Source organism: Periplaneta americana, chromosome 10, assembly GCF_040183065.1.
Source record: "Periplaneta americana isolate PAMFEO1 chromosome 10, P.americana_PAMFEO1_priV1, whole genome shotgun sequence".
Taxonomy (NCBI): Eukaryota; Metazoa; Arthropoda; class Insecta; order Blattodea; family Blattidae; genus Periplaneta; species Periplaneta americana.
In genome coordinates, this window is record NC_091126.1 from 118,628,059 (window position 1) to 118,655,303 (window position 27,245).

A 27,245-nucleotide genomic window follows, 5' to 3' on the forward strand; every position below is an offset into this window, starting at 1 on the left:
ATCAAAATTCTGTAGGAAAACAAAAATCATGGAGGCCCATGTATATATGTAAAAACAAGTATAGAAGCAATACCATTTACATTATTTGATAATCTTAATATTTCAGAACATTTTGAAGGTAACATGGTGGATTTTCCCCAGTTAAAGCTAATTATAATCCCTATATATAGGACACCCAGCAGTAATCTCCAGATCGTTATTGATAAATTGGATATAATAATTCATAATTTGCGAAATAGAAACATAAATATTATAATTTTCTGTGAAATAAATATAGATTTTTAAAATAATGAAAATATTACTTCGAAATTACAACTAGCATTAAACACACAAAGTTTAGAAGCAATAGTAAATGCCCCAGCAAGAATAGGAAGCTGCAGTCATACAGCAATTGATCAAATAATACTAAACAAGGATTTATGGAACTACAGTTTTAATGTAATAGCAACAGGGTTTTCTGGTCATCATGCTCAAATCTTGCTGTTACAGCTAGAAAATAGGAATAAACATAACTATAGCAGTTCCGCTGTATACAAGAAAGTAAGTTCCTTTAATGAAGAAAATATTCAGTATCTAAATCATCTACTTGAGAAAGAATCTTGGAACTCCATATTCAAACAAACATTAGTAAACCTTGTTTATGATGAATTCTTTAAAACATTCCATTATTATTATTATTATTATTATGAGAGAGCATTGCTTGAAATTAATACCAAATTTACAGGGAATACAAAAAACTAGATCACTACAGGGATAAAGTAATCTGGAAAAAGAATAAGATTTCTTAACAAAATATTTAAATGGGGGAATGTCTAAAAAACGTTTAAATATTATTATCATTACGAGAAAATTTATAATAAAGTAATGTCAAGCCAAAAACTGCACAATGATAAATTTATAAATTCAACAGGGAACAAGTTAAAAGCTATGTGGAAAGTTATCAAAGATGAACTGGGACAAAATAGTAATGATCAAAAAATATCAAACTAAAATGTGATGGTGGAGAAATATGTGACTCCAATAATGTAGCAAACATATTTAGCGATTATTATGTAGGTATTGCAGACTATTCTGGATAACAGTACACAGACTAAAAACAATATGACAAAACACAAGGATAAATTGTAATAGCATATTCTTAAATCCTACTAATGAAACAGAAATTATGAAAATTATTAAACAATTTGGGAATAAAAGTTCAGCTGGCATCGATGGGATTCCAGATTTTGTTATCAAAAATGTTTTCTAATTATAGTTACTCCTATAACGTTCATAGTAAATCTTTCACTTTCAACAGGCCAATTCCCAGATAGATTAAAGATGTCAAAAGTGAAACCCTTATATAAAAAGAACAACAGACGGAAGTTCAAAATTATAAACCAACCTCCTTACTCTCTGTTTTTTTCTAAGATAATTGAAAAGGTTATGCACAAGAGGCTTGTATCATTTTTAACCCAACATAATATAACTGTTGGAAACTAACATGGATTTTGTAAGGGTAAATCAACTAATACGGCAAATATAAACTTTTTAAAAACAGTATATGAATCTATCGGCAAGAAAGAAATAGGAATAGGATTATTTCTAGACGTCCCAAAATCATTTGATCTAGTGGATCACACTATTTTGTTGGAACAATTAAAAACTATTGGAATTATAGGCTTGGCACAGATTTGGTTTACTTCTTACCTGGAAAACCGTGAACTAAGGACAGAAATCACTCGTAAAGAAAATGAAAAAAAAAAAAAATTATGTCTGAAAAATAGCGTATGGGGTATAGTGTTCCACAGGGCTTAATTCTTGGACAAATTCTCTTTTTGATATTTATAAATTATTTAGAGTCATACATCAGTCATGGAGAACCAACTTTCTTTCCAGACGATACCAGTATCTTTTTATCAGGAAAAGATGTCAATACCATGCGTTTTCTTACAGAAATGACAATAAGTCAACTATTGGAATTGCTTCAGAGAAACAGACTGGTAATCAATAAGTCGAAAACCATAGCCATTTCTTTTCATCATTCACAAACCAATAATTCTGAGTGGCCGATCATAGAGTATCAAAATGAAAAAATTCAGTACTATAACAATACAAAATTTCTTGGTTTATGGCTAGATGAACCTTTAAAATGGTTCGTACACATTCAGAATCTAGGGAAAAAATTAAGTAAAATTTGCTTTGCCCTGCAATTACTAATAAGAGCATCATCTACATTGAATCTGCTCGCACATTGTACTTTGCATACTTTCACTCTATCATAACATATGGTAGGGTAAAGTATATAGTGATGGGCACTTTAAGCACATTGCAACACATATTTGGTTGGGAACATCTAATTTACAGAGGTAGATTTCTCATTTTTTTCCAATAAAGAACTGAATATATTTGTGACTCTTTTACACAAGAAAGAACTTACAATAATCTGTCTGATTATTTTGAAATTACATCAATATCGAAATAGGAGAAAAACATAGTGATGGGCACTCAAGCTTCTGACTCGGGCACCTAAGTATACAGTGATGGGCACTTTAATATTTGATACAAAAGTGAGACATTTAATTTCAAATTAACACTAATTTATTCGTTTTCAATTTCTACGATGCCCTTGCCTCTATTAATTATGAGTCTAAATGTTTTTCTTTCTTACATCAATCTTTTAGGCTTAATCACTTTTACTGTCGTCTAATTCTCTCACACATTTGTTGCAAAAGTATACATTCTCATCTTCTGAATTTTTATCACTGAATTCGTTTTGAAGACACTTCTTGTGAAATACTTTAAGACATTTTTTGCAGGAAATACCAAGCCACTCATTATTTAAACACCCGCCGCATGTGTAACAGAGTCCTGATGAAAGCAGCTAATTCGGCTCTTCTGAAGTGTCCTTTCTCTTCTCTAATATGTTTGTACCAATACCGGAACTAGTAGTTTCTTGAACATTTTGGTCATATGAAAGGCTCACAGTTATGAAACTACTGTCTTTTGGATTCTCGTGAGAGCTCAATGTTGACAGTTCAGTAACTTTTCTTCCATGTTTTACGTGTTTTGTTGATTCAACACTTCTTTTACGCTTAGCTATTTTCCCTCCATTATTCATCTCCCTTTTCCTTTTTCTCTCTTCCTTTTTCCTTTCTTCTTCTGCTTTCTTTTCTTCTTTATTCCTAAAAAGAGCTCTCCATTTCTTCGATGTTAAAACGTATGGCATTCTTTCAGTTTTACGAATGTTTTTTCTTTTTGGAGTTTCAGGCCATATCAAGCAATCCTCCAATGTACGGACTTCTGATCGTCTCAATGTTTTCTTTTCTTCATTGCTGAGATTTTTTTCTGGTGTCTTCAGTAGATTATCTTCTTGAATACCCATATTAGCACCCACTTCTTCTGTCTGGAAATGTTCGTTACCTGCTATTTCTACTGCATCCACTTGACTTTGACTGCTTAACTGTCTTTCAATTATTTCTTCGTTATCTTCTGGCTGATCTCTTTCTTTATCTGTCACTATTTTCATGCTATCAACCGTTATTTCTTCTGGTTCTACAGGTGTCCCCTTTCTTTCAAAATATTTTTCATTCTTTTTAGCAAATACTTCGTACAGTCTAAAGAGAACATAGAACTCTTCACTGTTTTCTTCCTCCTCGTCACCTGAGAGAACAGACTTGGGACCAAATGTAGATTTATCCTGCCCCTTAATGTACCGTTGGAGTGTTGATCTTGGTACACCAAACTTCTTAGCAGATGTTTTAATTCTCTCACCATCTCGAACTGCTGCAACTGCTGACATCAACTGATCTTTAGTGTACTTAATTTTTCCAAAATTAGGCATTCTGAGACTGAAAGAAAAATAGGCATAAAATAGAGTTTGACTAAAGCTGTAGATCTACACGTCGGACTTTTATTACTATATACATAGGCTATATAGAAATCATTAAATTTATGATATTGCATTTTTAAAGTTTACTGCAACAGGAACAAGTTGGAGGAAAAATTTTTTAATTTAAATCTATCGTTTGGTGATGTCAGTATTTCTGAACTCAATAACATAAAATAAAAGTTCTCTGTATGTTGATTATTTGTTGTCATAGAATGATTGCTGTACTATGCTTTGGTGGAGAACAAGATAATGTCTCTAAAGCATTGTTATGATATTACATTTTCTTCCCATGTGACATGTCCTGACTAAGCAAACTATAATTAGAACGACTTCTTAGAAGTTATACCATGCAATTTATGAGTGTTTTGTTTTGTCGTGAACCCTTGGCCTGCAGCGAATGTTTCACTTCGATAACACAGTGAACTTAATCATTCCATGCCTGGTAACCATAAGCAATTCGGAAGATGAAACAAGGCTCCTTAGTAAACATATCGCTACGTAATGTCGTCAGTATGAAGTATAGTCAACGTAGGAATTTTCAACTACTGACATCGAAAATAGAGAAAATAAATGTGATTTAAATTAAGATAATAGCCTATATTTAAATTTTTTGTGTATAGTTACGTGAAACGAAATTGATTAGATCAGCACAATCTACTGTGTATTTAGCCTATGCATTGTATTCCAAAAGTGGAATGAAATTATATGAAGAAAGAGCATATTTATAAGAATGTGCGCTTCTAGTGAAACACAATGCATATGACATTAATGCGTTAATTTTTACCATTGGATATTTAAATTTTTAGCTACTCAAAGCGGTTCGTCCTGACTACGGAAATTAGTCCAGAATCTTCCGACATAAAAGGATTCTAAACATGAAGTAGTCTATGTCTGAGTTTTATGTCATTGCTCTAGTAATGGGCACTTAGAAATATTTAGTGATGGGCACTGTGCCCATTACTGTTTAGAATAGTTCTAAAACATCCGTTTTATAGTATTATATTCGTAGTACCAAGATCTACAAATATGCATGATGAACAACTTAAATTATGTAAAATTACAAAAAACAGTGATGGGCATACTGTGACCATCACTGTGTACCAATTGATTTTAGTACATAGTGATGGGCATGGGCCATTAAAGCACTAAAAGTATAATTTTTGTCGTTATGAACACTTACCTTTACTGAGATACACTGGACGGAGCTAATAATCGAGCTTCGAATACAGCACAAGTAACAACAGAACCTCCAAACACTATTTATGACAACAATGAACCTTAACGAATTATTAATTTTAAGCGACAATAATCATGGGTATGCACATGACCACAATCAATTCAAAAATGAAGCTTCCCACATCCTCTCAGGGCACAGGTCATGCGCTAGAATGGTTGCTAACAGTACTGCCAATCATATAGAACAAAAAGTAACGACATACTAACCCGCAAATCCTTATTATTACCGGTACAATAAATAATTCACTGTGCCCATCACTGTAGGGGTGCCCATCATAGGCGCCAGTACCCTATAATCTTTTGGGGTAATTCACCTAACGCAATCCAAATATTTAAACTACAAATAGAGCTATTAGAGCCATAGTTCAAGTATCTCAAACTACCAGCTGCAGGCCATTCTTAAAAAAATTACGTATCTTGCCATTACCCTGTATTTATATTTATGAAACTTTAAATTTTATCAAATATAATTTGTATAGCTTTTCTACAAATTCACAAACACACCAGCACAGTGCAAGAAATAAAGATAATATTTTTATTGATAGTTTTAACACAACTTTATAGAAAAGTAGTTTCATTCATGCTGGTCTTATTATGTATAATAGGCTACGAAATTATCTTAAAGAAATATCTGCACATCAAAAATTTAAGAAAGCTCTTTACAAAATTTTAATTAAAAACTACTTTTACAGTATGGACGAATTTATTGAAAATTATCATAACTGAATATAAAAAGAGCGCCTTACTTAAAAAAAAATTGCTCCCCCTTTTCCAGATCCTGACTTCGAGAAGGATGTCTTCTCATGAAGGATGCATTAGTTGAAACTGAACCCAGACTGCTAAATGAAATGTCCTGATTTCAAGACAAATTTCATACGGGACTTATAGCCGAAATCAACCGACCTGTAGTTTTCTACAATTAAGTCCCAAGTTTTGTATATTTGTATTTGTGTTGCTTTTAATTATAGTTATTCTTTTATATGTATTATGTAATTAATTATTAGTTTATAAATACGACATGTCTCATATCATGTATAAGATCAGTGGATGTAATAAATGATTATGATTATGATTAGTTTTTAACTTTGCTTTAGAATGTGCCATTAGGAAATTTTAGGATAACAGAGAGAGTTTGGAATTGAACAGGTTACATCAGCTGCTTCTCTATGGAGATGATGTGAATATGTTAGGAGAAAATCCATAAATGGTTAGGAAAAACACGAGAATTTTACTTGAAGCAAGTAAAGAGATAGATTTGGAAGTAAATCTCCAAAAGACAAAGTATATGATTATCTCTCATGACCACAACATAATACGAAATGGAAATATAAAAGTTGGAAATTTATCCTTTGAAGAGGTGGAACAATTCAAATATCTTGGAGTAACAGTAACAAGATATAAATGACACTTGGGAGGAAATTAATCTCAAATGGTCTTACTAATAAACCGTATATAGTTTTTATACCAGACTTATGCAGATTTGAGACAGAAAACGTTACAAATAAACCATACAAAAGCGATGGATGTATAAAGACTTTGTAACTATTTAATGGGAATTGCTTTATAGTAGTTATATACTCGAAACCTCTTGTTTAAGTGTTGTATATAGAGAAAAAATGGCAGCAACTCTAACAGCCGTTCGTATGGACTGTCAATTTATTATGATGATTGCTTTTAACCACAGAAGAACAAACTAAAGAGCACAGAATAATTAAGATAATATTGCTGTAGTTTGTACTCTTTAACCAAAATGTAGTGCAGTAATCGATCAGAGCGAGTTGTACTATCCGTACTTAATACGTCACACTAGAGCGCTCTACCAGATGCAATAGAGAACCTCAGATATTCTATTACATTTCGTAATGAAGTAATGACGAAACTATGACGTAGCTGTGTAACAGTTATAGGCCTACTGTTATACACGACGTATGTAGTGATTATTAGTAAGGAATTTACACACGACTTATAAACGAGCTACTCATTGTAAAATATAAGACAGCCAAACGTCTCTATACAGAATTTTTATTAGTAAGACAGAAAATAAATATGGGAAATGCCTGTTATTATTCAGTTGAGAGGTTTTTGTCATCCAGTCTGCTTTCAAAAAAGCTGAAAGTTAGAATTTATAAAATAGTTGTATTACCGGCTGTTCTGTATGGTTGTGAAACTTGGTCTCTCACTTTGAGAGAGGAACGGAGGGTGTTTGAGAATAAGGTGTTTATGAAAATATTTGGGGCTAAGAGAGATAAAGTTACAGAAGAATGAATAAAGTTACACAAAGCAGAATTGCACACATTTTATTCTTCACCTGACATAATTAGGAACATTAAATACGAGATGAGGAGACCAGATAGCACGCATGAGTGAATCCAGAAATGCATATATTGTTAGTTGGGAGGCCGGAGAGAAAAATACCTTTGGGGAGGCCGAGACATAAATGGTAGAATAATATTAATATGGATTTGATGGAGGATGGTAGAGACTGGATTAATCTTCCTCAGGATGGGGACGGATGGTGGGTTTATGTGAGGGCCACAATGAAACTCCGGGTTCTCTGAAAGCCATAAATAACTGCTGTTGCTGCTGCTTCTGTTGCTGCTGCTACTGCTACTGCTACTGCTACTGCTACTGCTACTGCTACTACTACTACTACTACTACTACTACTACTACTACTACTACTACTACTACTACTACTACTAATACTACTAAACTACATAATTTGTAACTGCATTCAGTCAGTGCTAAATTTAGGCCTAGGCAACTACTGTAGGCAGTTGCCTAGGTTGGCAATTTCCAGGGTGCGGCATTTTCTTTCTTTTTTCTGTTCCTTTTCTTTTTCATTTACGTTTTACAGTGAAATTTGTTCTTAAAAACTTGTTCGTAAATCGTTTCAGCAGTTGTTCTTGAAAACCTTGTGGAAATCTGATATTGTTTTGTTATCGCATTGTTGTGGTCGTGGCGATAGTAAAAGGTAAGTGTGCAGCTGCGTAGTTACAGTATATTGTAATGCCAGTAGCACGTTATTATACTATGAAACTGCTTAAATTTAACTGCTTGGTATAAACAAGAATGCATTGTTGAAAATGAAATTGGATGTGTGTTTATTATATTATCGCTATGTATAGTAACCAGGGAACGGATTTATATGGACTAAAAATATATGAAATATGTAAATATATATGTAGTTATTTTTACCAAAATATGGAATTAAATATGGATTTTTACCAAAATATGGAATTAAATATGGACTTAAAATTATAAAAAAATGACTATGTACGTTAAATATTGGTACATTTTAATCAAACTAAACAAAAAATATAATGGACGTACCTTATCTTCCAATGTAGTTTCAACAAAACACAATTTTTATTGTCTGTTACCATAACAATAGGTTACAAACATTTCTTTCAAGTGCTGAAAAGTGAATCTTCTTCTATTGTCTCTGAGGATAGATTTATACTGACTAAAAGAGCGTTCGACGTCACAAGAAGTAACTGGTACATAATTCAATTTCACAATGTCTGCTGGGGATAAGTCCAAGTTAATCTTCACTGTTGATTCACCACTCATCACAGCAACAACCTTTTGTAGTTCTTCATATCCAGGGTTTTTTGAAAGTACAGTGTCCACCTTAGCTCTTACTGCATCTGCAACTTTACCTCTACCACGATTCAGTTGTTCCACAGTACTATTTATAATTTCAAAACTTTCAGATAGTGAAAGGTGCCTATTTTGGAGACTTTTGAGCGTTTTTATGATGCATGAAAATGTATGCTGAATGTGAGCTAAGTCATTCTTCACACTTATGTCACAGGTAACTGTTTTCGCAGTATCAATTGAGACTGCATCTTCAGAGTCCAATGCAAGGAGAACATTGTTAATAGAGTCTATATGTTCGGCATAATATTCAACTGCTTCTAGCCATGTACCCCATCTAGTTAAAATTGGCTTTGGTGGCAATGGAATTTCAGGGTACATTTCTTTCAACACGTTAACTCTACTGGGAGCTTTGAGAAATACTTTTTTCACTGATGAAATCAACAAATCTACTTTAGGGAAATTGTCTCTGACCACTTCTGCCACACGATGAAATGCATGCGCCACACAAGTAAAATGAGTCAATTTAGGATATACAACAGATAATGCTTGTCCAGCTTTGACCATATAAGGGGCAGCATCGCTAATAAAGAATAACACATTATCGTACATAATACCCTTTGGCCACAGGATACCCATAGCTTCGTTGAACAGTTTAACTATAGTTTTGTTATTGCACTTTTCTAGAACATCACAATGTAAAAGAATTCGTTCAGAATATTGTTCACTTAACAAACCGATAACTACATTACCAACAAGTCTACCTTCTTTGTCGGGAGTCTCATCAATGGAAACCCAAATTGAACTATCTTTAATTTCATCTCTTATCTTCTGTATTGTCTCATCGTAGATGGATGGAGCATACGTCTTCCTAAGTGTTGACTCATCCGGGATTGTATGTTGAGTATATTTTTCAAGGAATTCCCTGAAGACCTTATTCTTTAGTTTGTAGAGAGGAATATCAGCAGAGATGAGAGAACGGCACAGGTCGATGTTAAACTCAGATCTTACATTCGATGTTGTTGGTTGTGTTAAAAACAATTGTCTCTGCTTGGAATTTAGTTGTTTGTTGGCCTGATGTTTACTAGTTGTAATGTGTTGTTGCACCAGGAACTTTTGTGTAGATGATACTGCACACTGACACAAATTACAAAATAATATTTTATTGTCAGTTGATAAACCATCTTCTTTAAATTCTGAAATGTAACTTGTTAGTTTTGATTTTAAATTGACTGAATGACGTACTTTTGGCATATTTACCGTCTTTATAGTATGATTTACAAAACTGAACCTATGTGTACTCTGACTGGCATTTAACTGTTGAGCTGCACAACTGAAGTCTGTTAAAAATTTTAAATTAAATTAATACAGTTTTGTAACTTACTTTCCCATTGTTGATAGGACTGCTAATTTTCAAATAACTCTGATGTTAAAGGGATTACTGAACATGTGTTTAAATCTCTATTGTTGAAATGTATTTTTAAAAGTTAATGGAATTTTGTTTTGTTTTATTGTTAAACCTAATATAATATGGACTGTTTTATATGAAATATGGAAAATATATGGAAATTAACGAAAATATGTACTAAACTCTAAAATATGGAAAAATATGGAAAATAAAAGTAGGATTTTTCAACCCTACACATTGTGAAACATAAAGATAATGCAAAATATAAATTATATTAGCTTTATAAGTAAATATGTATTTACATATAAATCCTTTCCCTGATAGTAACCAGAAATCTGAGTTACATTTACAATGTAATATATCGTCAACAATACTATTTAGTCACTTCCAGCATGTGCACTATATTGTGGCTTTACTGCCAGAAAGTCATATGCCAAGTTTCCACTGAAAATGGGTTATGTGCTCATTCACTTCAAACACATACCGGTACGAACTATCTTGTGACAAAAGGTCGTATATTGAAAGAACTCTCCCAGTAACATAATCGTGTATGCCATATAGGTGTATGTTATTCTTTCAAAAGTCCTAGAACCAAAAGGTCATATGTTGGGTATACAATTTTCTGGCAGAAATGCTGAATATACTTTATTAGTGGACATAAGGTCGTATGTCATACAACCGTCTTTCAGGCTCTATATTATTTGAATTCTCGCACCAATTCGTGACTTCCTATCGAGAGGTCTCTTCAACTATTAGTTTGTGTTCTGCCTGGAATCAGGTGAAAGAATAGGTTCACATGCAAGGCTGATTTTGGAGTTAGCTCAGAAGAAAAATGAAGACAATTTGTGTGCAACAAATACAAAGTAAGTATTCAACAATAGTATATTATAATAACAAATCATATTATTATTTATTAAAGTATGTAACCCTGAATAAATGTTAGGTTACATACTCTTATTACCTGTTCTACAGCACGATATTATGAATTCTTTTATTGATAATTTCCGTCAGTGCTAATTAATGTAATAATCAGGGAAAGGATTTATATGTAAATACATATTTACTTATAAAGCTAATATAATTTATATTTTGCATTATCTTTATGTTTCACAATGTGTAGGGTTGAAAAATCCTACTTTTATTTTCCATATTTTTCCATATTTTAGAGTTTAGTACATATTTTCGTTAATTTCCATATATTTTCCATATTTCATATAAAACAGTCCATATTATATTAGGTTTAACAATAAAACAAAACAAAATTCCATTAACTTTTAAAAATACATTTCAACAATAGAGATTTAAACACATGTTCAGTAATCCCTTTAACATCAGAGTTATTTGAAAATTAGCAGTCCTATCAACAATGGGAAAGTAAGTTACAAAACTGTATTAATTTAATTTAAAATTTTTAACAGACTTCAGTTGTGCAGCTCAACAGTTAAATGCCAGTCAGAGTACACATAGGTTCAGTTTTGTAAATCATACTATAAAGACGGTAAATATGCCAAAAGTACGTCATTCAGTCAATTTAAAATCAAAACTAACAAGTTACATTTCAGAATTTAAAGAAGATGGTTTATCAACTGACAATAAAATATTATTTTGTAATTTGTGTCAGTGTGCAGTATCATCTACACAAAAGTTCCTGGTGCAACAACACATTACAACTAGTAAACATCAGGCCAACAAACAACTAAATTCCAAGCAGAGACAATTGTTTTTAACACAACCAACAACATCGAATGTAAGATCTGAGTTTAACATCGACCTGTGCCGTTCTCTCATCTCTGCTGATATTCCTCTCTACAAACTAAAGAATAAGGTCTTCAGGGAATTCCTTGAAAAATATACTCAACATACAATCCCGGATGAGTCAACACTTAGGAAGACGTATGCTCCATCCATCTACGATGAGACAATACAGAAGATAAGAGATGAAATTAAAGATAGTTCAATTTGGGTTTCCATTGATGAGACTCCCGACAAAGAAGGTAGACTTGTTGGTAATGTAGTTATCGGTTTGTTAAGTGAACAATATTCTGAACGAATTCTTTTACATTGTGATGTTCTAGAAAAGTGCAATAACAAAACTATAGTTAAACTGTTCAACGAAGCTATGGGTATCCTGTGGCCAAAGGGTATTATGTACGATAATGTGTTATTCTTTATTAGCGATGCTGCCCCTTATATGGTCAAAGCTGGACAAGCATTATCTGTTGTATATCCTAAATTGACTCATTTTACTTGTGTGGCGCATGCATTTCATCGTGTGGCAGAAGTGGTCAGAGACAATTTCCCTAAAGTAGATTTGTTGATTTCATCAGTGAAAAAAGTATTTCTCAAAGCTCCCAGTAGAGTTAACGTGTTGAAAGAAATGTACCCTGAAATTCCATTGCCACCAAAGCCAATTTTAACTAGATGGGGTACATGGCTAGAAGCAGTTGAATATTATGCCGAACATATAGACTCTATTAACAATGTTCTCCTTGCATTGGACTCTGAAGATGCAGTCTCAATTGATACTGCGAAAACAGTTACCTGTGACATAAGTGTGAAGAATGACTTAGCTCACATTCAGCATACATTTTCATGCATCATAAAAACGCTCAAAAGTCTCCAAAATAGGCACCTTTCACTATCTGAAAGTTTTGAAATTATAAATAGTACTGTGGAACAACTGAATCGTGGTAGAGGTAAAGTTGCAGATGCAGTAAGAGCTAAGGTGGACACTGTACTTTCAAAAAACCCTGGATATGAAGAACTACAAAAGGTTGTTGCTGTGATGAGTGGTGAATCAACAGTGAAGATTAACTTGGACTTATCCCCAGCAGACATTGTGAAATTGAATTATGTACCAGTTACTTCTTGTGACGTCGAACGCTCTTTTAGTCAGTATAAATCTATCCTCAGAGACAATAGAAGAAGATTCACTTTTCAGCACTTGAAAGAAATGTTTGTAACCTATTGTTATGGTAACAGACAATAAAAATTGTGTTTTGTTGAAACTACATTGGAAGATAAGGTACGTCCATTATATTTTTTGTTTAGTTTGATTAAAATGTACCAATATTTAACGTACATAGTCATTTTTTTATAATTTTAAGTCCAATTTAATTCCATATTTTGGTAAAAATCCATATTTAATTCCATATTTTGGTAAAAATAACTACATATATATTTACATATTTCATATATTTTTAGTCCATATAAATCCGTTCCCTGGTAATAATATTACTCCTACAATGTTGAAATATCTAATATTGTAATTCGTATAATAAATATCGGGATTGCATAATCTTTAAAAACAAAAATGAGCAGTTTATTAAAATAACAAAACGCTTTTAATATACCGAAGCTAAATAAAGTTTGACATTTAATTCAACATCCAATACAGAGTTTGTGCTAATTTTAATAAAATAAAAGTTGCCATTTATGACCTACAGGCCTATTATATAACTGGGCCTACTGTAATAGAAATTAGTGATTAGTTAGATTTAAATATAAATTAATACCAATGTACGTGCAATATCATACTGGATTTTTAATGTAATCAAATATATTCCAACAATGTAGAAATCAAAAACCCAAGGTATTAAAAATATGTTTAATCGATCGATGCTTGTACTGGTAATGCTAAATTAAAATTATACATCAACTACGCATAAAATACTTTTATATTCATTTATCAATCACGTTTTGAATACGTACCAGTAGGTAAGTGAAGTGCTTAATTTTCATTACATTATTTTTTCTTCAGAGACACAGAATGTACATCTGATGTTTTTGAATTGGAACACAAATACCAACTATATTAGGAAGAGTGGACACAAATTTGCGACCAAGAAGGTTTAAAACAGTTTCACATATCAAGAATGATGATTACCAGGATGACAAAGATCCTGAAGATATAACCGATTTTGGGGAGTCTTCTTCAGAATATGATCCAGAAAAAAATATAACATTCATATTTTACGGATTTTTTCTTGCACTGATATGACTAAAATGCCACATTACATAAAACATTTTTAATTTGATTTCAATAAAGATTAATATTTTTCCAGCAAATGATTCAGATTCTGTTAGTACTAGCTTGTTGTTATCTCCTGACACTACTGAAGAGGTATTTCAACCTACTGAATCTCAAGAAAGGAACAAAAAAGAACACGCAAAAGAAAGGCTGATCCCTCATCTTGGAAAATAAAATCAAAGGAAAATATTAAGAAATGTGAGTCAGCAATATATTTCAGCATCTGGTAAGGTCGTTCTCCAAAGGAGAATGAAAGATATTGGTTGCACACACAGAGCTAAGTGCATGGAAAAATTACTGACTATCAACGAAAGGAAATTTTTTACTCATATTGGGAAATTGGATGCTATGAAAGGAAGCGTGACTTCCTATGTCAATATTTGACCAAAAATATTGTGAAACAACGGCGTTCTAGTGGGACTGATAGCTTTAGGCGACAAACAACATACGAGTATAAACTAAATAACATAAAAGTGAGTACATAAAATTTTGTTTGTGGAGAGTATTATAGAATTAATAAATGCCATGTTTAACTTATTTCTTTTCATTATGTATGCATGTATGTATGTATGTATGTATGTATGTATGTATGTATGTATGTATGTATGTATGTATGTATGTATGTATGTATGTATGTATGTATGTATGTATGTATGTGTGTATGTACGTATGTATGTATTGTATGCATGTAATGTATGTATGTACGTATGTAATGTATGTGTATGTGTGTATGTATGTATGTATGTAATGTATGTGTGTATGTATGTTTATATGTATGTGTGTATGTATGTGTGTATGTATGTATGTATGTATGTATGTATGTATGCATGTATGTATGTATGTATGTATGTATGCATGCATACATGCATGCAAGAAATTCTTTTTGGGCACTCTGAATATTAGTGAGAAAACAGTAATTACTCCGAAGAAGGAAGCTTCATTTATAACAGAAAATCCATTTGGTCATCATATCCCTGGAAATAAAACAAATGATTAAGCTGCTGAAAGTGTTAGAGAGCACATTAATTTATTTCCTTAAGTAGAGAGCCACTATTGCCGAAAGTCGTCTACAGAGCAGTTCCTCAATGCCGACTTGAATATCAAAAAAATTTACAGGCTATATAAGACATGGAGTGTAGAGAAAAGAGTTACACCTGTAAAAGAGAATATGTACAGTAGAATTCACCTCAGAGTTCAACTTGCGTTTTCATCGTCCAAAAAACGATCTCTGCAGAATATGTGATAAATACAGTATAAGAACATGACTCCAGAAGAAAAAGCCGCTTTTGGAATTGAATATCAAAGACACATTATTAATAACAAATATGATGCAAGAAGAGAGAAAGAGAAAGTGAAGAACATCAATGACTTCAAGAGTTTCACGTTTGGCCTGCAATCTGTGCTCTGTACTCCGTGTTCTCAGGTCTCAACTCTGTATTACACAAACAAATTTTGTACTTATAATCTCACCATTTATGATCAAAAAAACTAAAAACTGAAGCTGTTACTTATGGTCTGAGAAATATGGTAAACGTGGTTCAGATAAAATTGGCACCTGTTTGAAGAAGCATTTAGACAATATGCCGGCAGATATTACCTCCGTATAATTATTTTCGGATTCCTGTGGCAGAAAAATCGTAACTGGTAACATTAATTCATTTGTTTATACATCGCAGTAATTAGTAATACTAGGTATAGAATTGGAAATAATTACACAACTAAATCATTGCATTTTCATGCTTAAATTTTCATTGCAAGTCTCCTTTTGCACTTGGTGAGGACAACTAAATTTGAAATAATTGAACAAATTTCTTGAGACAGGCCACAGAGATATGGATGTTGATGCGATGTATTCAGCAATCGTACGAGCAAAAAAGGATGTACCTGTGTACACACCACCAGAATGAGCTACCATCATCAAGTCTTCTTTTATCATACTTCCTTATACCGTAGATGTTTTATCTCATGAAGATTTTCTGGATTTAAAGCAGCTACGACAATCCGTTACAAGTGACTATTTATCTAGTACTTAGACTGGTGTACCCATTTCGTGGATGGATATTAAGGTCATACAGGTGAATAAAAATGACACAGATGTAATGAAAGTAAAGACAAGTCATCCTGATGATGAATTTTTAACATTACCATCATCTGCCGTCAAACAACGAGGACGTCCATACAAACACGTAGAAGTGCATCAGAAGTACAAGGCTTCACTTGCAATAACCACAGCTAAGTTGAAGGAATTGTTAAAGCTTTGTACTGATGATGTAATACCAAGAGTCTATCATTTGAAACTGAAAGGAACCAAGAAGATCGACGAATTGCCAGAACCAGACTTAGAGAATGAGTGACTATGAGTAAAAACTTCATGCGAAAAGATAGGCAACAACTTTCTTCTAATATACCTTCTAGTTATAATAGTTATGTTGCTTATAATTAATTATCATGGCATTCCTCATTATAATGCAAACCTATTTTCTCAATAAAAAGACATTTTGTGAGCTAAAATAATAGTTTTTGGTAAGAATGTGAGTGTCATATGTCCAAAAAGATAAGCAATGTTTGCGCCAAAAGGTCGTATCTCATTTATTTTTTACGAGAACAGTTCTGTGACATCAGTTGAAATGGCAATACAATTGTACCCAATTAAGTAACAATTGGCAGAAATTTCAAGACATGGAATAAAAATTAGATTCTTCACAGCTATTTGATCTTTTAATTGATTCCTAAAAATTTATAAATATGAACATACGACCTTATGGCCGTAAAGAGACGATATAATTCGATATGAAATGTTTATTCCGCAGAATTCGAGTTTATTTTTCAATTTACTTTATACTTCCTATCGAAGTAAGAAATACTCGTTTATACCACCAAATAAATAAACCACAGCTTGCCTTTCACAAATCAATTTTGTTTCAACAATGAATAAGTTTGAATATATTTCTATGCATCGAGTCTGATGTGCTTCGTCAGATCGACTTTGATGCCATCAATGGTTTCTCTGTGAAGGAAGTGCGAAGGAAATCTTCATAATTCACAAGTAAAATGAATGTAATTTATTGTTTTCTGAATTGTAACATTTCATTTAATGGAGATAGTTTGTGAGTTCGCGATGGCGTATTCTGCATGGATCTGAATCTCAACTCAGCTAAAGGTTGAAGCGTAGAACTTTATTGGATTTATCAGAGCCCGTGTGCTACGGGGGACTGTATTCTTTATGGGTGTTTAATTACCTTTGTGATATATTATTATTCTTTACACCCTATTCTACTTTAGTTATTAATTTTCTCTCTTTCCCTTCTTCGCTAATTTATACTGTTATCAGATATTAGAGTCAATATTAAATATAATCTATATCCACGTTTCTGGGGATATTCTTAGGTTATACTTCTTAACTTGTACATCTGTGTTATCCTTTCTCTCTCTACTTTCTTGTTTTTTATTAAATTGTTATGTTTATGATGGCTTCTTTATTTAGTACTATTGTGAAAGGCAACCAAAAATCCTGAAAGATACGATCCCCTTCCCTCCCTGGGTTTTACCCAGGCACGCCAATACGACACTTGTATACCAAATTAAAGGTTAGAGAATGTAAAGAATATTGTTTTACTCTACTGGTGTAAGTATTCAGAAGTTACAATAAATTGTTCCAGGAGATGCACCATTATGAGAAAAAATCTCACTGGTGGCCAATCGCGTGACACTGTGAAGCAACCAATGCTGGGATAACTTACAAAAATAAACTTTTTGTACAATTACAATAGAGGCCTATTCTATGCATACAAAAGTAAATAAAAAATAACATGCAGAAAAATAAAACTTGATAGAGAAAGGGAGGTAAAGACTAATTGGGATTTTCCGGTCTCTCATTGGATCAAGAACCATGATGGAACTGATATTTAACCTTTCGGTGAAGTCTGGTGGGCCTAATAAGTCAAATCCACTTTCCTCATCTCCACGCTGGGGTCCTCTAGGATTTCTTAAGATATGAAAGAGGCGTGGTGTGTGGAAAGCAATGGGAAGTTACAGTATTTACCTTTTCCAAGAAAAACTGCAAACATGGCATGATGAATCTTTCCACAGTAGAAGCATTTGAAATGTGGATATGAAGAAAGATGAAGCATGTGAAATAGACGGACAGAATAAGAAACGAAAAGAAATTGGCTGGGTTACTGGTTGAGAAGAAACTGCCTTCTGAAAGATGCACTGGGAGAAATGGTGAACAGGAGAAGAGTTCAGGGCAGAAGAAGATATCAGATGATAAACGAGATTAAGATATATGGATCATATGCAGAGACTAAGAGGAAGGCAGAAAATATGAAAGACTGGAGAATGCCGGGTTTGGAGTGAAAAACCTGCCCTTGGGCAGAACACTATGAGTGAATGAATGATACAGAAAATTTTAAGGAAGCAAGTACTGACATACTAAATCTGTTATTACCAATGCAAAAGAAAAGCACAGGATAGGAGTCAGGGGAGGAAAATTATTGGGGCGGTCTTGGCCTAAATAAGGCTGTTGAACCTAAGTAGAAGAAATACGGTATTACATTTGCAATGGCATCAAAGGCGCTCACAATGAACTGTGTTGTTATTTGATCATAAAAATTTTCCTATCTCCTGAATGCCTCTCATGGTAATTCATACATACCTGCCATATTTCCGCCATTAGTTTATCATTGAGTACTTCACATCCTTTGAATAACATGTTTGTCATGTTTGGACAGAAGAGAAGAAGTTGCCGAATCATGTATGGGCTGAGGTCTGCATGTGGGTCCGACCACAGCTCAAGGGCCTTCAGGTGGTTGAACCATTCTGGACATGGACGACCTATAGGTTCATACTGCGCTATACTCGAGAAGGCAAGATTCCTCAGTACAGGACATGCCTGCCCTATTCCTGGAAAGAAGTATGGTTTCAAAAATTAACATACAAATATTCGATGTCATTAATTCGTGGCGTTGGGAGTCGGATAAAAAAGAAACACTAAACTCACATCATATATTTTAAATTATTTACTTACAGATTATTTATTAATTACAAGAGAAATCTTATTTCGCCCAGAAGCATATCAGGATTACGGTATATGATTACAGTACATGAGTTATTCCTTGTCTACAAGGGGAAGGGAAAACATATCACTAGCAGACTTTTTGTAAAACTTTTGGAAATGCCAATGCCCTCTTCTTGCCAATATTGTTAAACATGTAGCTTGTGGACGTGTCTGTGTTAAACTGTGAGAAAGTAATCTTATACTATGTTATAGGAACTTATAAAGTTGAGAAAAAACTGCCTCAAGATTTATGAAATAAATTATAATGCGAAAATTCTTGGTCATAATACTCATAGCAGTATGAATGCCATTGTATCACACCAAATTGAATGCAATGTGACTAATACAGGCACAAATAAAACATAACTTAGCGAAATGTAATAAATAATTTAAAAACAGAAATGTAAGATTTCTGCTTAATAGTGTTGTAGTAAATTAGATGCAGGATAATTGGTGAAAATTTGCGAGCATGTAAGAAAATTTTTTAATTAATACTGAGAGACAAATGGACAAGTAGAATAAACTAACGATTTATAATTAATTTAACAGAATCGGACTACAAAAATAAAGATAAAAAGCACGCTCGCACACACACACAGAGCAAAAAAAAAAAAACTAATCCATAGCACACAAAACCATAGTCATATAATTTGGAGAAGCTAGAATTCTGTATACCCATAATAATACATTTCCTACAAATTCACCATGGGCACTCTGGAATCCCATCAAATGGTCTTGTGGCTCTGCGCTAAGCCATCACAAAGCACATAATCCATGCAAGACCACTCCACGATGATAGATCATTCGCCTCGGCCGCTCCACAGTCTCTGACTACTCTTCACGGAACACCTTGCTATTATCGGTTGCTCTCCACTGATCTCTCTGCTCTGTCTGGACGCAGCCCACCATAACAGCTGCATGACCCATTCCACCATAGATGAGAGCTCACCTCAGCCGTTCCATGGTCCCTGACCAATCTCCACGAAACACCTGCGATCATCAGTCCCTTTCCACTCATTTCTCCACGGTGCCTAGTCACAGCCTACTGTAACAGCTGCACGACCCACTCCACTGGGTCTGCAATGACTCGATCTCAATTGCCTCCTCAGTAACTGAGAAGCAGACATTCTTATGGGGCCAGATAAAAAAGTTAATTTTTTTCTTCCACCATGATAATAATGTCAAAACAAGTGGTTACAGAAATTTCAAATTTTGGACACTCGACTGCAATTACGAGGCCGTCCAGAAAATGATTTCCCCTGAGGCTGTTTGCAGAAAGAAAGCACAATTTTATGGAAATATTTATTTGAAACAGATACAGCAATTGTTGCGCTATTTTTCAACATATTTCCCAATGGTATTGAGACATTTGCCATATCATGGGATCAATTTTTGTATCCATGTGGTATAGAAGTGTGCCCCCGGAGATCAGAACCAGTGTGTGATAGCCATTTGCACCTCTCTGTTGATCTCACGATATGACAAATATCTCAATTCTGATGGGGAATATTTTGAAAAATAGTGCAACAATTGAAGTGTTGGGCCAAATAACGGTCTATGTTACAATCCGCTAACTGTCCAGGGGGAACAAAAATGTTACATCGTAATCCCGCTCATAAATTTATTATCAGATGGGCAACATAGACTGTTATTCCATTAATATGTTTTGTACACTAAGCAAAGTATATTATTGTATGTTATTGAAAGTCATAGAAGTTTGTAATGTTTTTAACTCCACAGAATTACTACTGCGGAATACAGACAATTTTAAATAGTTTTATACAATCAAATGAGCTGCTCATTTCCAAAACTCACCAACTTACAAAGTGTAAATTCTTCAGGAGGAGCAAAAAACTGTTGTGCTTAGAATATGGAATTTTGAGTTTCAGCTTTTGTGTTAATACGTCCAGAATATGATAACATTGAGTTTCCACAAGCATTGTAGATCAATATTTAATACAAACTGAGAAAATAAAGATAAAATATGGATTTGGAGTGTTCTGGAACAGGAATGAGGATTTGGTGAGTTTTGGAAGAGGTTATTGGGGATTCAGATAATTTTGTTGCAAAATTATTTTTAAAAGTTGCGTCTCAGAATCAAACTTTGCAGACGTATTTATTGAAAGCATGTATGGAAAAATAGTTAGAAATAGTGTAGAGATTAAGTATCAAATAAAACAAAGGTGTTGCTTATATTTTTATGCACTTGTATTTACCGAATTTATGACCTAAGTTTTACATAGCATAATCACCTTCAACAATCAAAACATCCTCTCCCATAGGTTCGTCCTCATCATTTTCCATGTCAAGGACATTATCATCAGCATCATCAGATGGAGCACCAACATCCTGAGAATTCATGTGGAAGAGATTTACATAGTATCTGAGTGAATTAAGCATCATCCACTGGTCCCAGTTGTGCTTCTCTAGTAGCTTTTTAACATCCTTCACTTTATTTGAATTTAGAGGAACAGAATTTACTTCTGTCCGTGGATACAGATTTCCTACTCTTTGGTCCTTCTTGGTTATTGAACGAGAAACGCCCCAATCTATTGTGTATGCCACCTCCCTTGCACCAAACCAACATTATTTCTTCCTCTTTGGAGTATTGACCTTTTACATGGAAAAAAACTGGAAAAGCCAGTTGTTGGGCTTCTTTACTACCATCTCTGTTGCTGTCTTCCTGACATGGACTTCAAAATCCAGCCTTACTCTCGTGACAGTGCCGGAGTCCGTGAAGATTTCGATGTATTCATTGGGGTGAATGAGTTTTCAATTTTACGCACCTTTCTTTCGATCACACCGAATACCCTATGGGGGGGGGGTATGTAGGAGTGCCCAGGCACAGGGAAGTGCAACAGAATAGTTTTTATATTTTTTGGTGCTTCTGTCAGTAACCAGTTCAACAATGCAGTGATTACGATGGTGTTTTTGTTCTGCCCACCTGCACCATCTAGAAATAACCTGATGTGGTGTCAACATTGTCTGAGTAGACTGTGTTTGACAATCTGTGACGTATACATGAAGCAATTTCTCTGAATTCTTTTTGACCTTCCATTTCTGTCCACGCATATATAAATGTGTTTTCAGTTGTCAGTTGAAAGTACGAAGATCCCAAACACATTGTGAAGTTGTTTATATAAAACTGTCTCAGGAAATAGGCAGATTGAGTTGTCATCTTTGGAAAGATTAGATTCTTTAGGCAGTCAAAAAATACGTAATGACATTGTGACTGTCTTCTCTCAATAGTTCAAAGAATGTTTCTGATCTCTGCTTATGAATTTCAAAATTCACTCACAGTGAAATTTTTTCTTGTGGGTCTACTGCTGTCTTCATTTTTCTTCAATTCCATGCATGTAGAACATTGGTCTGTTGCTGGAGACCTAAAGCCAACATAATAATTCTCAACGAATACTTTTCTAAAATATTCATATTTCACTTTTAATTCTGCAGGTTCAACACTGTTATTCTAAGTTTTACAAATATGTGTTATTGAGAAGTGGCTGGGTAGATATTTCCGTTTAGATTATCCTCGGCAACAATGTGAATCAACGGACTTTATAGACTCGATGAAATTTTTGACATGCATCATTTTATCTTCCATTGTTTTTGAACGATGGTCTCCTCCTCTCAATTCTTTAGTAGGTTCTCCGGTGCATTAAGTATACCATATAGTAAGTGTATTTCAAAGCAGAAATGTGCACTGGAAGGGAGTTACTTAGTTTTGTGGTCATTATGTTCTTATTGGTGGCAATTGTAATGGAGTTGGAGAGGTTAGGAACAACAACTGAGTATCCAGCGAATTAGTTAGTTTTGGAACAATAGAGACTGTGAATTTGGATAGTTTCGTTGCAGTGACCATTTTTAAATATATGATTTGACAGGGAATTAATGAGTTCTGGTACACAAATTTTACATCTTCTTTTAGGGGAGAAAGTAAGGATCAAGATGAAATTGATATCTCATTTTTGACAATTTTGGAGTTAGTGAATTTTGAAATTGGGCAACTCAAATATACAATCAGAATATTATGAAAATGTACAATATCAATGAAAAGGTTAAATTATGAACAAAATGTTTATGACATTTATTTTTACATGTTATATATTAATATGAATTAATACCATGTAGATAATAGATTAAAGTTACACTCAATATAATATTATGAATAAACATACAATATTGATCAAATAATAGCACTATTATTAGAAAATAGCTGCAGTATTGAGATATAGTGACACCAATAAATTAATGGAAGTTGTAACAATAACAATTGAATAAAGAAAATTAAATGTTGCAGTTGAGAAATTGATGGGGGAAGGATTTGTCCCCTGTCTCGAATATTCAGTATCTATCCCAACAGATGGCTTATCTGTTAAGTATAAATTGTATTAATAATGAAGACAATAACAATCATAGGTTTTAATTGCTGACTCAAGAGAGTAATATATTTTGAACAACTACTTTCTGACATCTAGAGAAAGCTGTGAGCACATCTCCTTACAAGAATTTTCACGAATCTGTTCCAGAAACGAAATACCTTGATAAAAATTCTAAGATAAACTATAATGGCAAAACACAACATAGACCAACTAACACTAGGTAATGTGTAAATTAAAATACAACTAACAACATACTGCAAAAATAAGACAGGAACTTACATTACTTGGAGGATCTTTCACACTAACTTGCGACTTCGTCTTCCTTGTTGTATACTCAAGACCACTACCCATCATTAACTTTTGTGACGCATCTTTCCACTTAATATTAATTTGTCTGGCTCCATTTTCATTTTAGATTTATTTAGCCGGTCAATATCTGCTGCAGAAATCGTCAATGTCTTGCAGTTGTCCATTTTATGTAATAGATTAACAGAAATTTGACACACAGTTTCAAGCACCAAGTATTCGTAAAGAGAACAAACTCCCGTACAGTAACTCCCGATACGATGTAAAAAACTTATTACGTTAGAAGTGACTAGTGACATAGACCATTGTTCCAACCTAGAAATTCATGGTTGTAACTCGTGTACAAGCATCTCTGATACATATATTGAAAAACAATTTTTGTGAAAGCTGTGTAAGACTATACAGAGCATTATTCCATTAAAAACTCCATTTTGAAAATTTGTAACATAGTCCGTTATTCGGCCCACCGCTTCAATTGCTGTATCTGTTCTAATAAATCTTTCCCTGAAATTGTGTTTTATTTCTATAAATGGCGGCAGGAAAAATTACTTTCTGGATGGCCTCCTAATTGCGGTCGAGTGGCCAAAATGTGTGTAAGCACTTGTTTTGACATTATTAACATACTGGAAGAAAAAAATTTAAATTTTTTATCTGCCCACATGAGAATGTTTGCTTGTCAGCACACAGCAAACAGAACGTACTTACTTACTCACTTACTGGCTTTTAAGGAACCCGGAGGTTCATTGCCACCCTCATATAAGCCCGCCATTGGTCCCTATCCTGCGCAAGATTAATACAGTCTCTGTCGTCAGTCATATCCCACCTCCCTCAGATCCATTTTAATATTATTCTCCCTTCTACTTCTCGGCCTCCCCAAAGGTTATTTTTTCCCTCTGGCCTCCCGACTAACCCTCTATATGCATTTCTGGATTCGCCCATACGCGCTACATGCCCTGCCCATTTCAAAAGTCTGGATTTAATGTTCCTAACTATGTCAGGTGAAGAATACATTGCGTGCAGTTCTGTGTTTTGTAACTTTCTCCATTCTCCTATAACTTAATCCCTCTTAGCCTCAAATATTTTCCTAAGCAACTTATTCTCAAACACCCTTAACCTATGTTCCTCTCTCAAAGTGAGAGACCAAGTTTCACAACCATAAGTAACAACCGGTAATATAACTTTTATAAATTCTAAACTTTCACATTTTTTGACAGCAGACTGGATGATAAATGCTTCTCAACCGAATAATAACAAGCATTTCCTATATTTATTCTGTGTTTAATTTCCTCCCGAGTATCATTTATATTTGTTACTGTTACTCCCAGGTATTTGAATTTTTCCACCTCTCCAAAAGATAAATTTCCAATTTTTATATTTCCATTTCGTACAATATTCTCTTCACGAGATATAATCATATACTTTGTCTTTTCAGGATTTACTTCCAAACCTCTCTCCTTACTTGCTTCAAGTAAAATTCCCGTGTTTTCCCTAACATATTCACGTCAACTGCATAGACAAGCAGCTGATGTAACCCGTTCAATTCCAAACCCTCTCTGTTATCCTGGACTTTCTTAATGGCATACTCTAAAGCAAAGTTAAAAAGTAAAGATAATAGTGCATCTCCTTGCTTTAGCCCACAGTGAATTGGAAACGCATCTGACAGAAACTGACCTATACGGACTCTGCTGTACGTTTCACTGGGACACATTTTAATTAATCGAACTAGTTTCTTGGGAATACCAATTCAATAAATAATATCATATAAACTTCTCTCTTAACCGAGTCATATGCATTTTTTTTTAACGGAAAGAACATACTAGACGGTATTTAGATGTAATACAGGGACATCATTTTATTTTTACTAACATTTTTAATTTTAACCTGGCTATACCTTTGGATTAATGATTGAGACCCGGAAACACCGTTTACTGCCCCCTTTCACGACTGGAGTTCGATGATATTGGCGTAAAATACAAACAAATCACTTTACTAGGTACAGGAGGGAAGAAAAGTAGTTCAACCATTTACGTAAAGTAGGAAATATCGCGATTTTGAGTGTGGTAATTTTCATTAGGTGTTATTTAATCAAAATACAGTACAGTATTAACAATAAGTGTTTTTACTCACGAACTGAGTTATCCATGCGAACGTATTCATTGTGCAGTGTATATTATACTGTCTAAAGCACATTAGCGTACGATATAGAGAATGAAGTTAAAATGAAATATAATCATAATATGGATATTTAAACATATTTTTGAAAATGGTGGCCGTTCATTTCGATACAGGCTTCAGTTCTTTTGTGCCTATTATCGCACTATAGACTATTGTACCTAATTCCAATTCCCAGTTTCGTCCTTCATACTTAGTATGTCATGTTGAAATAATTCTCTACCTACTCTATAAAAGAGTACCTTACATACTGTAAATTCAGTCTTCACTTCTGCCCGATCCGCACAGATAAAATTACTCAGCCATGCTATCTACTGTCCGTCCAAGTGGTTCTGTGGCAGGATGGCAGAAAAGGGGGGATCACGTGATAGTTAATTACTTAACGAGGCCCTTTTATTTAAGTTATTTTAAACAGTTGCATAATATTACGTAGACGTTCAATTAGTTCCTAACAGAAATTAATGTTTTCAGAAAAGAGCTGAGAAAGCCCAGGCACTAGTCTTTACAGTGGAGCGAGCAGAAGCAGTTGGGGGAAATCGGGATGCGACGTAGGCAAACGGACGGCAGTACCTGTGCGAAAATATGATTTAATATTGGAAGTTTTCGTCACTGGAAAACGCGAACATATTTCTGAAACGCACTATAATCACTAACTCAGTACTGCGGCCTTCTTCTGTGTGGAGGACAGTTGGAACTTCGTTAGTAGAAGGGGTGGGAGTGAAGTACATTCAAAAACTCAGGTACAATAAAAGTTGAAGTAAAAATAAAACGATGTTCCTGTATTAGTTGGGAAAGGTAAATGGATGATGCAAAATGAAGTGGCATTTAGTAGCGGCTCAACGTAAAGAAAATAGGTGAAGTGCTGTTCACGTACACAAATGCATGAGCAGTTTTGCTGATATAGTGAGTAGGTCTACTACTAAACTACGTACAATTTTACTTGTTGTAGAACAATTGTAAACAGGAAAATTAATTTATTTCAGGACTCACCCAATTTCTTGCTTACAAAGTCAACCTTCCTATCTTTTAAAACAGCAAACCTGTCGATGATGTCTTCATGAAATGTCTGAGTTTAACTGAGGGTGGACAATTTATTTCTATGCAAAGCTATGTAGCTAATGATGAAAGAATCTCCTTTGATGTAGCATTCCGAGTGAAATTTTCAATCTTTCCAAACAGAAAAGCT

General features: G+C 33.9%; 1 protein-coding gene across 6 annotated transcripts in view; it reads right to left on the reverse strand.

Moving 5' to 3' along the window:
* The window catches only part of LOC138707980 (F-box/LRR-repeat protein 2-like), a 1,260,080-nt gene that overhangs the window by 35,709 nt on the left and 1,197,126 nt on the right, over positions 1-27,245 (reverse strand). For 5 of the 6 annotated variants that reach the window (XM_069838065.1, XM_069838066.1, XM_069838063.1 and 2 more), the window contains one exon: positions 18,798-19,045. The exons of the other annotated variant lie outside the window; for it this stretch is intronic. In XM_069838065.1, the coding sequence (XP_069694166.1) occupies positions 18,798-19,045 (248 nt within the window). The remainder of the gene's footprint in view (positions 1-18,797; positions 19,046-27,245) is intronic. 6 annotated transcript variants of the gene reach the window in all.